Source organism: Salmo trutta, chromosome 12 (assembly GCF_901001165.1).
Source record: "Salmo trutta chromosome 12, fSalTru1.1, whole genome shotgun sequence".
NCBI classification, from domain to species: Eukaryota; Metazoa; Chordata; class Actinopteri; order Salmoniformes; family Salmonidae; genus Salmo; species Salmo trutta.
This window is the reverse complement of record NC_042968.1, coordinates 95,668,520-95,680,817: the sequence shown is the minus strand read 5'-3', so window position 1 is coordinate 95,680,817 and position 12,298 is coordinate 95,668,520. Positions and strand designations below refer to the sequence as shown.

The 12,298-nt window shown below is 49.0% G+C and overlaps 1 protein-coding gene across 1 annotated transcript in view; it reads right to left on the bottom strand.

Moving 5' to 3' along the window:
• The window catches only part of hephl1b (hephaestin-like 1b), a 72,095-nt gene that overhangs the window by 18,743 nt on the left and 41,054 nt on the right, over positions 1 to 12,298 (bottom strand). Inside the window, exons 5-11 of the mRNA XM_029770406.1 lie at positions 5,957 to 6,211; positions 5,567 to 5,741; positions 4,187 to 4,326; positions 3,815 to 3,946; positions 3,445 to 3,650; positions 2,779 to 2,923; positions 1,711 to 1,923 (exon numbers count right to left, since the gene is read on the bottom strand). Of these exons, the coding sequence (XP_029626266.1) occupies positions 1,711 to 1,923; positions 2,779 to 2,923; positions 3,445 to 3,650; positions 3,815 to 3,946; positions 4,187 to 4,326; positions 5,567 to 5,741; positions 5,957 to 6,211 (1,266 nt within the window). The remainder of the gene's footprint in view (positions 1 to 1,710; positions 1,924 to 2,778; positions 2,924 to 3,444; positions 3,651 to 3,814; positions 3,947 to 4,186; positions 4,327 to 5,566; positions 5,742 to 5,956; positions 6,212 to 12,298) is intronic.

Here is a 12,298-nt window from a genome sequence, read left to right as displayed (position 1 = left end):
ACAGAGTCTAAATCTGAAACATGAAGTCACTTCTGGATATACATGACAGCTGTCTGTCTTACTCAGTTTATTTTGATTTATTTTACCTTTATTTAACCAGGCAAGTCAGTTAAGAACAAATTCTTATTTACAATGACGGCCTAGGAACAGTGGGTTAACTGCCTTGTTCAGGGGCAGAACGACAGATTTTTACTTTGTCAGTCGGGGATTCGATCTAGCAACCTTTCGGTTACTAGTCCAACGCTCTAACCACTAGGCTACCTGCCTCCCCTCCACTCTAACCACTAGGCTACCTGCCGCCCCTCCACTCTAACCACTAGGCTACCTGCCGCCCCTCCGCTCTAACCACTAGGCTACCTGCCGCCCCTCCACTCTAACCACTAGGCTACCTGCCGCCCCTCCCCTCTAACCACTAGGCTACCTGCCGCCCCTCCACTCTAACCACTAGGCTACCTGCCGCCCCTCCACTCTAACCACTAGGCTACCTGCCGCCCCTAAACTCTAACCACTAGGCTACCTGCCTCCCCTCCACTCTAACCACTAGGCTACCTGTCTCCCCTCCACTCTAACCACTAGGCTACCTGCCGCCCCTCCACTCTAACCACTAGGCTACCTGCCTCCCCTCCACTCTAACCACTAGGCTACCTGCCGCCCCTCCACTCTAACCACTAGGCTACCTGCCGCCCCTCCACTCTAACCACTAGGCTACCTGCCGCCCCTCCACTCTAACCACTAGGCTACCTGCCGCCCCTCCACTCTAACCACTAGGCTACCTGCCGCCCCTCCACTCTAACCACTAGGCTACCTGCCTCCCCTCCACTCTAACCACTAGGCTACCTGCCGCCCCTCCACTCTAACCACTAGGCTACCTGCCGCCCCTCCGCTCTAACCACTAGGCTACCTGGGTCCCCTCCACTCTAACCACTAGGCTACCTGCCGCCCCTCCACTCTAACCACTAGGCTACCTGCCGCCCCTCCGCTCTAACCACTAGGCTACCTGGGTCCCCTCCACTCTAACCACTAGGCTACCTGCCGCCCCTCCGCTCTAACCACTAGGCTACCAGGGTCCCCTCCACTCTAACCACTAGGCTACCTGCCCCCCCCCCCATTGTGTTTCAGTCATTTCAGTCGCTGTAGCAGCTGACGTGTATAGTGTTGAGTCATCAGCATTCATAAACACACTGGTTTTACTCAAAGCCAGTGGTATGACATTAGTAAAGATGGAAGATTTGTTTAAGTGCTGTGCTTGTTGAATGTCCTTCCCTATAAGTGTGCTGAAAGTCCATTGTCAATTTGTTCACTGTAAAATAGCATTGTATCTGGTCAAACACCATTTTTTTCCCCCAGAAGTTTACTAAGGGTTGGTAACAGGCTGATTGGTCGGCTATTTGAGCCAGTAAAGGGGGCTTTACTATTCTTGGGTAGCAGAATGACTTTAGCTTCCCTCCAGGCCTGAGGGGACACGCTCTCTCTAGTAAACCAGGAGCAGCAATATAGTGTCACTTTGGTTTACGTTCAAATCTCCAATTTAGACGTTCCTACTTCCTTTGGTCAAGTGTTCTTAAAGGTAAGAGATCACAAGATGTGGGCTGTGAGGTCATCCATTTAAAAACAACAGGAACTCTCTGACAGTCTGGCGTGGACACTGCCGTGTGTGTGTGTGTGTGTGTGTGTGTGTGTGTGTGTGTGTGTGTGTGTGTGTGTACGTACCAGGTGTGTGTGGCAGCATGCTGACAGCAGCGGTGGTGTGGGGGAACAGGCTGAGTGTATCTCTGGTAGTACCGTGTCTCTGGAAGGTGTTCCCCTCCCAGTACACCCCATGGATATCCACCTCCGTACCCAGCCCAAAGGTGTACCAAAAAACCCTGTCCCCGGAACACATATCCAGGCCAGGAAGGTTCCCGTACATGAAGCCGTTCACCGCTGAGAGAGAAGGAGGGAGAGGAGGAGAGAGAGGAGGGAGAAATTATATCAACAACTAGACCACTGTGAGATAGGAGAGAGAAGGGAGAGAGGAGAGGAGAGGAGGAGAGAGAAGAGGAGGGGAGAAGAGGGGAGAGAGAAGAGAAGAGAGAGGAGGAGAGAAGAGGAGGGGAGAGAGGAGGGGAGAGAGGAGGGGAGAGAGAAGAGAAGAAAGAGGAGGAGAGTAGAGGAGGGGAGAGAGGAGGGGAGAGAGGAGGGGAGAGAGAAGAGAAGAGAGAGGAGGAGAGAAGAGGAGGGGAGAGGAGGAGGAGAGAAGAGAGGAGGAGAGAGGGGAGAGGAGGGGAGAGGAGGAGAGAGAGGAGAGGAGGGGAGAGGAGGTGGGAGAGGGGAGAGGAGAGGGTGTGAGAGAGGAGAGGAGGGGGGAGAGAGTGGAGGGGAGAGAGGAGAAGGGAAGAGAGAGGAAAGAGAGGAGAGGAGAGGAGGGGAGAGAGAAGAGGACGGGTGCGAGGAGGAGAGAGGAGAGAGAGGAGAGACAGGAGAGAGAGGAGAGACAGGAGAGAGAGGAGAGGAGAGAGAGGAGGGGAGAGAGGACAGACGAGAGTGAGGAGGGGAGAGGAGGGGACAGAAGAGGGGAGAGGAGGGGAGAGAGAAGAGAGAGGAGAGAGGAGAAGAGGAGAGAATATCAACTACTCTTCTCAGAGGAGATATAGAAAATAGTAAAAAGTTGACGGCAACGATAATAAAATAGCTGAACGGGGTGCTAACTAATGGAAAAGACAGTTCTGCACTATTAGTAGACAGGTCCTACAACTTGACGGGTGAAGAAGCGGACATGCAGGTGTGCGTGTTTCATACCGTGCATATTGTTGCTCTCCTGAAAGTCTTCGTTGTCTGGGTCTGACTGGTCTGATCCGTAGGTCTCTATGTTCCTCTGAAGGTACCAGCTCAGATTCTCATCCATCACAGAGAACAGCAGGAATAACTCCCTATCCACCTTCCTCTGCACCACACACACACACATATACACACACACACACACACACACACACACACACACACACACACACACACACGTATATACACACACACACACGCACACACACGCACGCACACACACACACATAGATATGATAAGAGCAATACTGTGATGTGTGTGTGCGCTTGTAACTATGTCATGTATGTTACCATGTATGTCACCATACATGGTAACATACATGGTAACATACATGGTAACATACATGTTATGTCTCTTTGGAAGGACATCCTCGCCCTGAGCTCATCTATTTTATTGTCCAAAGGACTGAATGTCAACTAATAATATCCAATGCAAGACCAAGATCTGACTCATCCTTCTCAGGTAGCAACGTTTTGGAGTATCACCTGGGATAGATGGGGTAGCCCAAACGAAGGATCCAGGTCCAGGAAGTCAAATTTCTAGTGAGTAACTGCCGATCTAATTTCCCCCCCAAAAAGTTATTTGTGTGTGTGTGTGTGTGTGTGTATGTGTGGACTGTCATGTACCTGCTTGCCGTGGTCCCCCAGTGTTCCAGGCCTACAGACCAGTAGTGGTCCGGTGAGGCCAGCGTTGGTGTCCTCTACAGGGGAGGAGCCAGAGTAGTACAGGTAGGACAAACAGGGAGGGTCAGAGAGGGAGGGACCATCCAACACCTGCCAGGTATAGGTGAACCTGGAGCCTGGAGACACAGCCGAGCCTGGCTTCTCTACACCTGGGGAAACATTAAATAACGCACACACACAGCACAGCCAGTCAGAAGAACAAGGTATCATAACTGATGTACGCCTTGCACTAGTGAACGTGTGTGTGTGTGTGTGTGTGTGTGTGTGTGTGTGTGTGTGTGTGTGTGTGTGTGTGTGTGTGTGTGTTTCTCACCGTCTTGGTAACTGGTTCCCTGGTATTGTTTGTCGAAGTGGAGGCCGTGAGGCTGGATGCTGTAGTTCCTGTCTGCCTTGTTCAGAAACACCACCTGGAGGATGTCCCCTACCTCAGCCCTCAGCACCGGGCCTAAAGAGAGACAGGGATGAGAGAGAATTTCTGCCATTTAGCTGAAACTTTTATCGAAAGCAGTTATCGGTCATGTGTGCATACATTTTAAGTATGGGTGGTCCCGGAAATCGAACCCACTACCCTGGTGTTATAAGCACCATGCTCAACCAACTGAGCTACAAAAGGGCCCCAATGAGATGAGAGAGAGTCACAGAGAAACAGAGAGAGAGAGGGGGGGAAGTGACAGCAGGCTCTTACCCAGTATTCCCAGGTGTTGTGTTTCAGGGGTGAGAGGTTGTCTGGTAGTGAAGGTGTCGTCTGTGTAGCCCCGATACACCGCCTTCATATAGCGACCGCCTATCCTGCCATCGCCACTACCGAAGAACACCTCAGAGGGACTGGGAGGAGGAGGAGGAGGAGGAGGAGGAGGGGGAGGAGGGGAAAGAGAAAAGTAGAAGAGGATGAGACAGAGAGGAGAGAGGGATGAGACAGAAGAGAGGGGGACGAGACAGAGAAGAGAGGGGGATGAGACAGAAGAGAGGGGGACGAGACAGAGAGGAGAGGGGGACGAGACAGAGAAGAGAGGGGGATGAGACAGAAGAGAGGGGGACGAGACAGAGAAGAGAGGGGGACGAGACAGAGAAGAGAGGGGGACGAGACAGAGAAGAGAGGGGGACGAGACAGAGAAGAGAGGGGGACGAGACAGAGAAGAGAGGGGGACGAGACAGAGAAGAGAGGAGGACGAGACAGAGAAGAGAGGGGGACGAGACAGAGAAGAGAGGGGGACGAGACAGAGAAGAGAGGGGGACGAGACAGAGAGGAGAGGGGGACGAGACAGAGATGAGGATGAGACAGAGGAGTGTGAGTGAGAGATTGGTGTGTGTGTGTGTGTTACCTGTCGGGCAGTGTGAGGGAGAGGTTGGTGTGTGTGTGTGTGTTACCTGTCGGGCAGTGTGAGGGAGAGGTTGGTGTGTGTGTGTGTGTGTGTGTGTGTGTGTGTGTGTGTGTGTGTGTGTGTTACCTGTCAGCAGTGTGAGGGAGAGGTTGGTGTGTGTGTGTGTGTGTGTGTGTGTGTGTGTGTGTGTGTGTGTGTGTGTGTGTGTGTGTGTGTGTGTGTGTGTGTGTGTGTGTGTGTGTTACCTGTCGGGCAGTGTGAGGGAGAGGCTGGTGTGTGTGTGTGTGTGTTACCTGTAGGGCAGTGTGAGGGAGAGGCTGGTGTGTGTGTGTGTGTGTTACCTGTAGGGCAGTGTGAGGGAGAGGCTGGTGTGTGTGTGTGTGTGTGTCTGTGTGTGTGTGTGTGTGTGTGTGTGTGTGTGTGTGTGTTACCTGTCAGGCAGTGTGAGGGAGAGGTTGGTGTGTGTGTGTGTGTGTTACCTGTCGGGCAGTGTGAGAGAGAGGTTGGTGTGTGTGTGTGTGTGTGTGTGTGTGTGTGTGTGTGTGTGTGTGTGTGTGTGTGTATGTGTGTGTGTGTTACCTGTCAGGCAGTGTGATGGAGAGGTTGGTGTGTGTGTGTGTGTTACCTGTCAGGCAGTGTGACGGAGAGGTTGGTGTGTGTGTGTGTGTGTGTGTGTGTGTGTGTGTGTGTGTTACCTGTCAGGCAGTGTGAGGGAGAGGCTGGTGTGTGTGTGTGTGTGTTACCTGTCAGGCAGTGTGAGGGAGAGGTTGGTGTGTGTGTCCATTCCGGTAGGAGCATAGTCCCAGGTGACGATCTCTGCTGCCAGGTAGTACTTCCTGACTGGGCCAGCAGGGGGGGCTGCTGAGGGGCTGACATCATTATCACAGGATACCACCTCATATAGCGCCTGCATACCAGCTGATACACACACACACACACACACACACACACACACACACACACACACAAAGGAAAGGACAGGACGGAGTGAGAGCAGGCCAGAGTTATACAGCTTGTCATTAAGAACCACATAGCGAACTGAATTACCCCTGGGAAGGAAAGCTTCCTGGTTGGAACCTACTGTCACATCTAACTAGGTCTAGAGGTTAGGGGTCAGAGGTCAGGGGTCTCACCCTGTAGATGGTCGTTGACCTGACAGCTCAGCAGCCATTTCCCGGTCGCCAAGGGAACCATCGCCGCGGTGACGAAGGTTGCCGGGAACAGGCTGAGTGTGTCGGCACGGTGACCGCGGTCCAATAGGGTGTTGCCCTGGAAGTAGGCGGAGTGTATGTCCACCTCGTTGCCCATCCCAAACAGGTGCCATGCCACCGTGCGACCCTGGCACAGCTCCATGTGAAGCAGGTTACCATACATATACCCATTTATGGCTGAGGAAAGGAGAGGAGGAAGAGATTAGAGGAGGAGAGGAGAGGAGGAGGAGAGGTGGATGAGGAGGAGGGGAGGAGGAGAGGAGGAGGAGGAGGAGGAGGAGGAGGAGAGGGATGGAGAGAGGAGGAGGAGAGGAGAGGAGGATGAGGAGGAGGAGAGGATGAAGAGGAGAGGAGGAGGAGGAGGAGGAGGAGATGAGGAGGAGAGAAGAGATACAGATAGTTTCAAGTTCACCACGTAGTCCCAGGCGTCGTAGTGAACAGACCAAGGCGCGGTGTGGATAGTGCTCATTCTTAATTTATTACAGGAGAACACTTAAACAGAACAAATAACAACGACCAACAGTTCCGTAAGGTACAAAGACTAATATGGAAAACAACCACCCACAAAAACCCAAAGGAAAACAGGCTGCCTAAGTATGGCTTCCAATCAGAGACAACGAAAGAGACCTGCCTCTGATTGGAAACCATACTCGGCCAAACATGGAAAATGAATCGAATGAATGAATAGAATAGAAATGAATAGAAAACTAGAACAAATTCCCCTAGAAACAACAAACCCCAAAACACCCAAAACAACCCCCCCTGCCACGCCCTGACCATTCTACTATGGCAAAATGACCCTTTCACTGGTCAGGACGTGACACACGTGAACAGGATACAACAGGTGTAAAACAGTACAGCGACATTCTTACCTTGAGACCTCTTTCCCAACAATGCAGTAATAATAACAATAATAATAATAGTAGAAAATAGAAGATATATATAAATAAATAAAAAAACACCATAGAACTACGATGAGAGTTAAAGTATATACAAGTCAGTACCAGTATCTTATTCAATGTCCAGGGGTCCTGGAGTGGTTGTATAGACAGGTCAGTACCTTATTCAATGTACTGGAGTGGTTGTATAGACGGGTCAGTACCTTATTCAATGTCCAGGGGTCCTGGAGTGGTTGTATAGACGGGTCAGTACCTTATTCAATGTCCAGGGGTCCTGGAGTGGTTGGTTATACAGGTCAGTACATTATTCAATGTACTGGAGTGGTTGTATAGACAGGTCAGTACCTTATTCAATGTACTGGAGTGGTTATATATACAGGTCAGTACCTTATTCAATGTACTGGAGTGGTTGTATAGACAGGTCAGTACCTTATTCAATGTACTGGAGTGGTTGTATATACAGGTCAGTACCTTATTCAATGTACTGGAGTGGTTGTATAGACAGGTCAGTACCTTATTCAATGTCCAGGGGTCCTGGAGTGGTTGGATATACAGGTCAGTACCTTATTCAATGTCCAGGGGTCCTGGAGTGGTTGTATAGACAGGTCAGTACCTTATTCAACGTCCAGGGGTCCTGGAGTGGTTGTATAGACGGGTCAGTACCTTATTCAATGTCCAGGGGTCCTGGAGTGGTTGGTTATACAGGTCAGTACATTATTCAATGTACTGGAGTGGTTGTATAGACAGGTCAGTACCTTATTCAATGTCCAGGGGTCCTGGAGTGGTTGTATATAGAGGTCAGTACCTTATTCAATGTACTGGAGTGGTTGTATAGACAGGTCAGTACCTTATTCAATGTACTGGAGTGGTTGTATATACAGGTCAGTACCTTATTCAATGTACTGGAGTGGTTGTATAGACAGGTCAGTACCTTATTCAATGTCCAGGGGTCCTGGAGTGGTTGGATAGACAGGTCAGTACCTTATTCAATGTCCAGGGGTCCTGGAGTGGTTGTATATACAGGTCAGTACCTTATTCAATGTCCAGGGGTCCTGGAGTGGTTGTATAGACGGGTCAGTACCTTATTCAATGTCCAGGGGTCCTGGAGTGGTTGTATAGACGGGTCAGTACCTTATTCAATGTCCAGGGGTCCTGGAGTGGTTGTATAGATGGGTCAATACCTTATTCAATGTCCAGGGGTCCTGGAGTGGTTGTATAGATGGGTCAGTATCTTATTCAATGTACTGGAGTGGTTGTATAGACAGGTCAGTACCTTATTCAATGTCCAGGGGTCCTGGAGTGGTTGTATAGATGGGTCAGTATCTTATTCAATGTCCAGGGGTCTTGGAGTGGTTGTATAGACAGGTCAGTACCTTATTCAATGTCCAGGGGTCCTGGACTGGTTGTATATACAGGTCAGTACCTTATTCAATGTCCAGGGGTCCTGGAGTGGTTGTATATACAGGTCAGTACCTTATTCAATGTCCAGGGATCCTGGAGTGGTTGTATAGATGGGTCAGTACCTTATTCAATGTCCAGGGGTCCTGGAGTGGTTGTATAGACGGGTCAGTACCTTATTCAATGTCCAGGGGTCCTGGAGTGGTTGTATATAGAGGTCAGTACCTTATTCAATGTACTGGAGTGGTTGTATAGACAGGTCAGTACCTTATTCAATGTACTGGAGTGGTTGTATGTACAGGTCAGTACCTTATTCAATGTACTGGAGTGGTTGGATATACAGGTCAGTACCTTATTCAATGTACTGGAGTGGTTGGATAGACAGGTCAGTACCTTATTCAATGTCCAGGGGTCCTGGAGTGGTTGTATATACAGGTCAGTACCTTATTCAATGTACTGGAGTGGTTGTATAGACAGGTCAGTACCTTATTCAATGTCCAGGGGTCCTGGAGTGGTTGTATAGATGGGTCAGTATCTTATTCAATGTCCAGGGGTCTTGGAGTGGTTGTATAGACAGGTCAGTACCTTATTCAATGTCCAGGGGTCCTGGACTGGTTGTATATACAGGTCAGTACCTTATTCAATGTCCAGGGGTCCTGGAGTGGTTATATAGATGGGTCAGTACCTTATTCAATGTCCAGGGGTCCTGGAGTGGTTGTATAGACAGGTCAGTACCTTATTCAATGTACTGGAGTGGTTGTATGTACAGGTCAGTACCTTATTCAATGTACTGGAGTGGTTGTATGTACGGGTCAGTACCTTATTCAATGTACTGGAGTGGTTGTATAGACAGGTCAGTACCTTATTCAATGTCCAGGGGTCCTGGAGTGGTTGGATAGACGGGTCAGTACCTTATTCAATGTCCAGGGGTCCTGGAGTGGTTGTATAGACAGGTCAGTACCTTATTCAATGTCCAGGGGTCCTGGAGTGGTTGTATATACAGGTCAGTACCTTATTCAATGTACTGGAGTGGTTGGATAGACGGGTCAGTACCTTATTCAATGTACTGGAGTGGTTGTATATACAGGTCAGTACCTTATTCAATGTCCAGGGGTCCTGGAGTGGTTGTATAGACGGGTCAGTACCTTATTCAATGTACTGGAGTGGTTGTATAGACAGGTCAGTACCTTATTCAATGTCCAGGGGTCCTGGAGTGGTTGTATAGACGGGTCAGTACCTTATTCAATGTCCAGGGGTCCTGGAGTGGTTGTATAGATGGGTCAATACCTTATTCAATGTCCAGGGGTCCTGGAGTGGTTGTATAGATGGGTCAGTATCTTATTCAATGTACTGGAGTGGTTGTATAGACAGGTCAGTACCTTATTCAATGTCCAGGGGTCCTGGAGTGGTTGTATAGATGGGTCAGTATCTTATTCAATGTCCAGGGGTCTTGGAGTGGTTGTATAGACAGGTCAGTACCTTATTCAATGTCCAGGGGTCCTGGACTGGTTGTATATACAGGTCAGTACCTTATTCAATGTCCAGGGGTCCTGGAGTGGTTGTATATACAGGTCAGTACCTTATTCAATGTCCAGGGGTCCTGGAGTGGTTGTATAGACGGGTCAGTACCTTATTCAATGTCCAGGGGTCCTGGAGTGGTTGGATAGATGGGTCAGTACCTTATTCAATGTCCAGGGGTCCTGGAGTGGTTGTATATAGAGGTCAGTACCTTATTCAATGTACTGGAGTGGTTGTATATACAGGTCAGTACCTTATTCAATGTCCAGGGGTCCTGGAGTGGTTATATATACAGGTCAGTACCTTATTCAATGTCCAGGGGTCCTGGAGTGGTTGTATAGACGGGTCAGTACTTTATTCAATGTACTGGAGTGGTTGTATAGACAGGTCAGTACCTTATTCAATGTCCAGGGGTCCTGGAGTGGTTGTATAGATGGGTCAGTATCTTATTCAATGTCCAGGGGTCTTGGAGTGGTTGTATAGACAGGTCAGTACCTTATTCAATGTCCAGGGGTCCTGGACTGGTTGTATATACAGGTCAGTACCTTATTCAATGTCCAGGGGTCCTGGAGTGGTTATATAGATGGGTCAGTACCTTATTCAATGTCCAGGGGTCCTGGAGTGGTTGTATAGACAGGTCAGTACCTTATTCAATGTACTGGAGTGGTTGTATGTACAGGTCAGTACCTTATTCAATGTACTGGAGTGGTTGTATGTACGGGTCAGTACCTTATTCAATGTACTGGAGTGGTTGTATAGACAGGTCAGTACCTTATTCAATGTCCAGGGGTCCTGGAGTGGTTGTATAGACAGGTCAGTACCTTATTCAATGTCCAGGGGTCCTGGAGTGGTTGTATAGACGGGTCAGTACCTTATTCAATGTCCAGGGGTCCTGGAGTGGTTGTATATACAGGTCAGTACCTTATTCAATGTACTGGAGTGGTTGGATAGACGGGTCAGTACCTTATTCAATGTACTGGAGTGGTTGTATAGACAGGTCAGTACCTTATTCAATGTCCAGGGGTCCTGGAGTGGTTGTATAGACGGGTCAGTACCTTATTCAATGTCCAGGGGTCCTGGAGTGGTTGTATAGACGGGTCAGTACCTTATTCAATGTCCAGGGGTCCTGGAGTGGTTGTATATAGAGGTCAGTACCTTATTCAATGTACTGGAGTGGTTGTATAGACGGGTCAGTACCTTATTCAATGTCCAGGGGTCCTGGAGTGGTTGTATAGACGGGTCAGTACCTTATTCAATGTCCAGGGGTCCTGGAGTGGTTGTATAGACAGGTCAGTACCTTATTCAATGTACTGGAGTGGTTGGATAGACGGGTCAGTACCTTATTCAATGTACTGGAGTGGTTGTATAGACAGGTCAGTACCTTATTCAATGTCCAGGGGTCCTGGAGTGGTTGGATAGACGGGTCAGTACCTTATTCAATGTCCAGGGGTCCTGGAGTGGTTGTATATAGAGGTCAGTACCTTATTCAATGTACTGGAGTGGTTGTATAGACGGGTCAGTACCTTATTCAATGTCCAGGGGTCCTGGAGTGGTTGTATAGACGGGTCAGTACTTTATTCAATGTACTGGAGTGGTTGTATAGACAGGTCAGTACCTTATTCAATGTCCAGGGGTCCTGGAGTGGTTGTATAGACAGGTCAGTACCTTATTCAATGTCCAGGGGTCCTGGAGTGGTTGTATAGACGGGTCAGTACCTTATTCAATGTACTGGAGTGGTTGTATAGACGGGTCAGTACCTTATTCAATGTCCAGGGGTCCTGGAGTGGTTGTATAGATGGGTCAGTATCTTATTCAATGTCCAGGGGTCTTGGAGTGGTTGTATAGACAGGTCAGTACCTTATTCAATGTCCAGGGGTCCTGGAGTGGTTGTATAGACAGGTCAGTACCTTATTCAATGTCCAGGGGTCCTGGACTGGTTGTATATACAGGTCAGTACCTTATTCAATGTACTGGAGTGGTTGTATAGACAGGTCAGTACCTTATTCAATGTCCAGGGGTCCTGGAGTGGTTGGATAGACAGGTCAGTACCTTATTCAATGTCCAGGGGTCCTGGAGTGGTTGTATAGACAGGTCAGTACCTTATTCAATGTCCTGGAGTGGTTGTATAGACAGGTCAGTACCTTATTCAATGTCCAGGGGTCCTGGAGTGGTTGGATAGACAGGTCAGTACCTTATTCAATGTACTGGAGTGGTTGTATATACAGGTCAGTACCTTATTCAATGTACTGGAGTGGTTGTATAGACGGGTCAGTACCTTATTCAATGTCCAGGGGTCCTGGAGTGGTTGTATATAGAGGTCAGTACCTTATTCAATGTACTGGAGTGGTTGTATAGACGGGTCAGTACCTTATTCAATGTCCAGGGGTCCTGGAGTGGTTGTATAGACGGGTCAGTACTTTATTCAATGTACTGGAGTGGTTGTATAGAC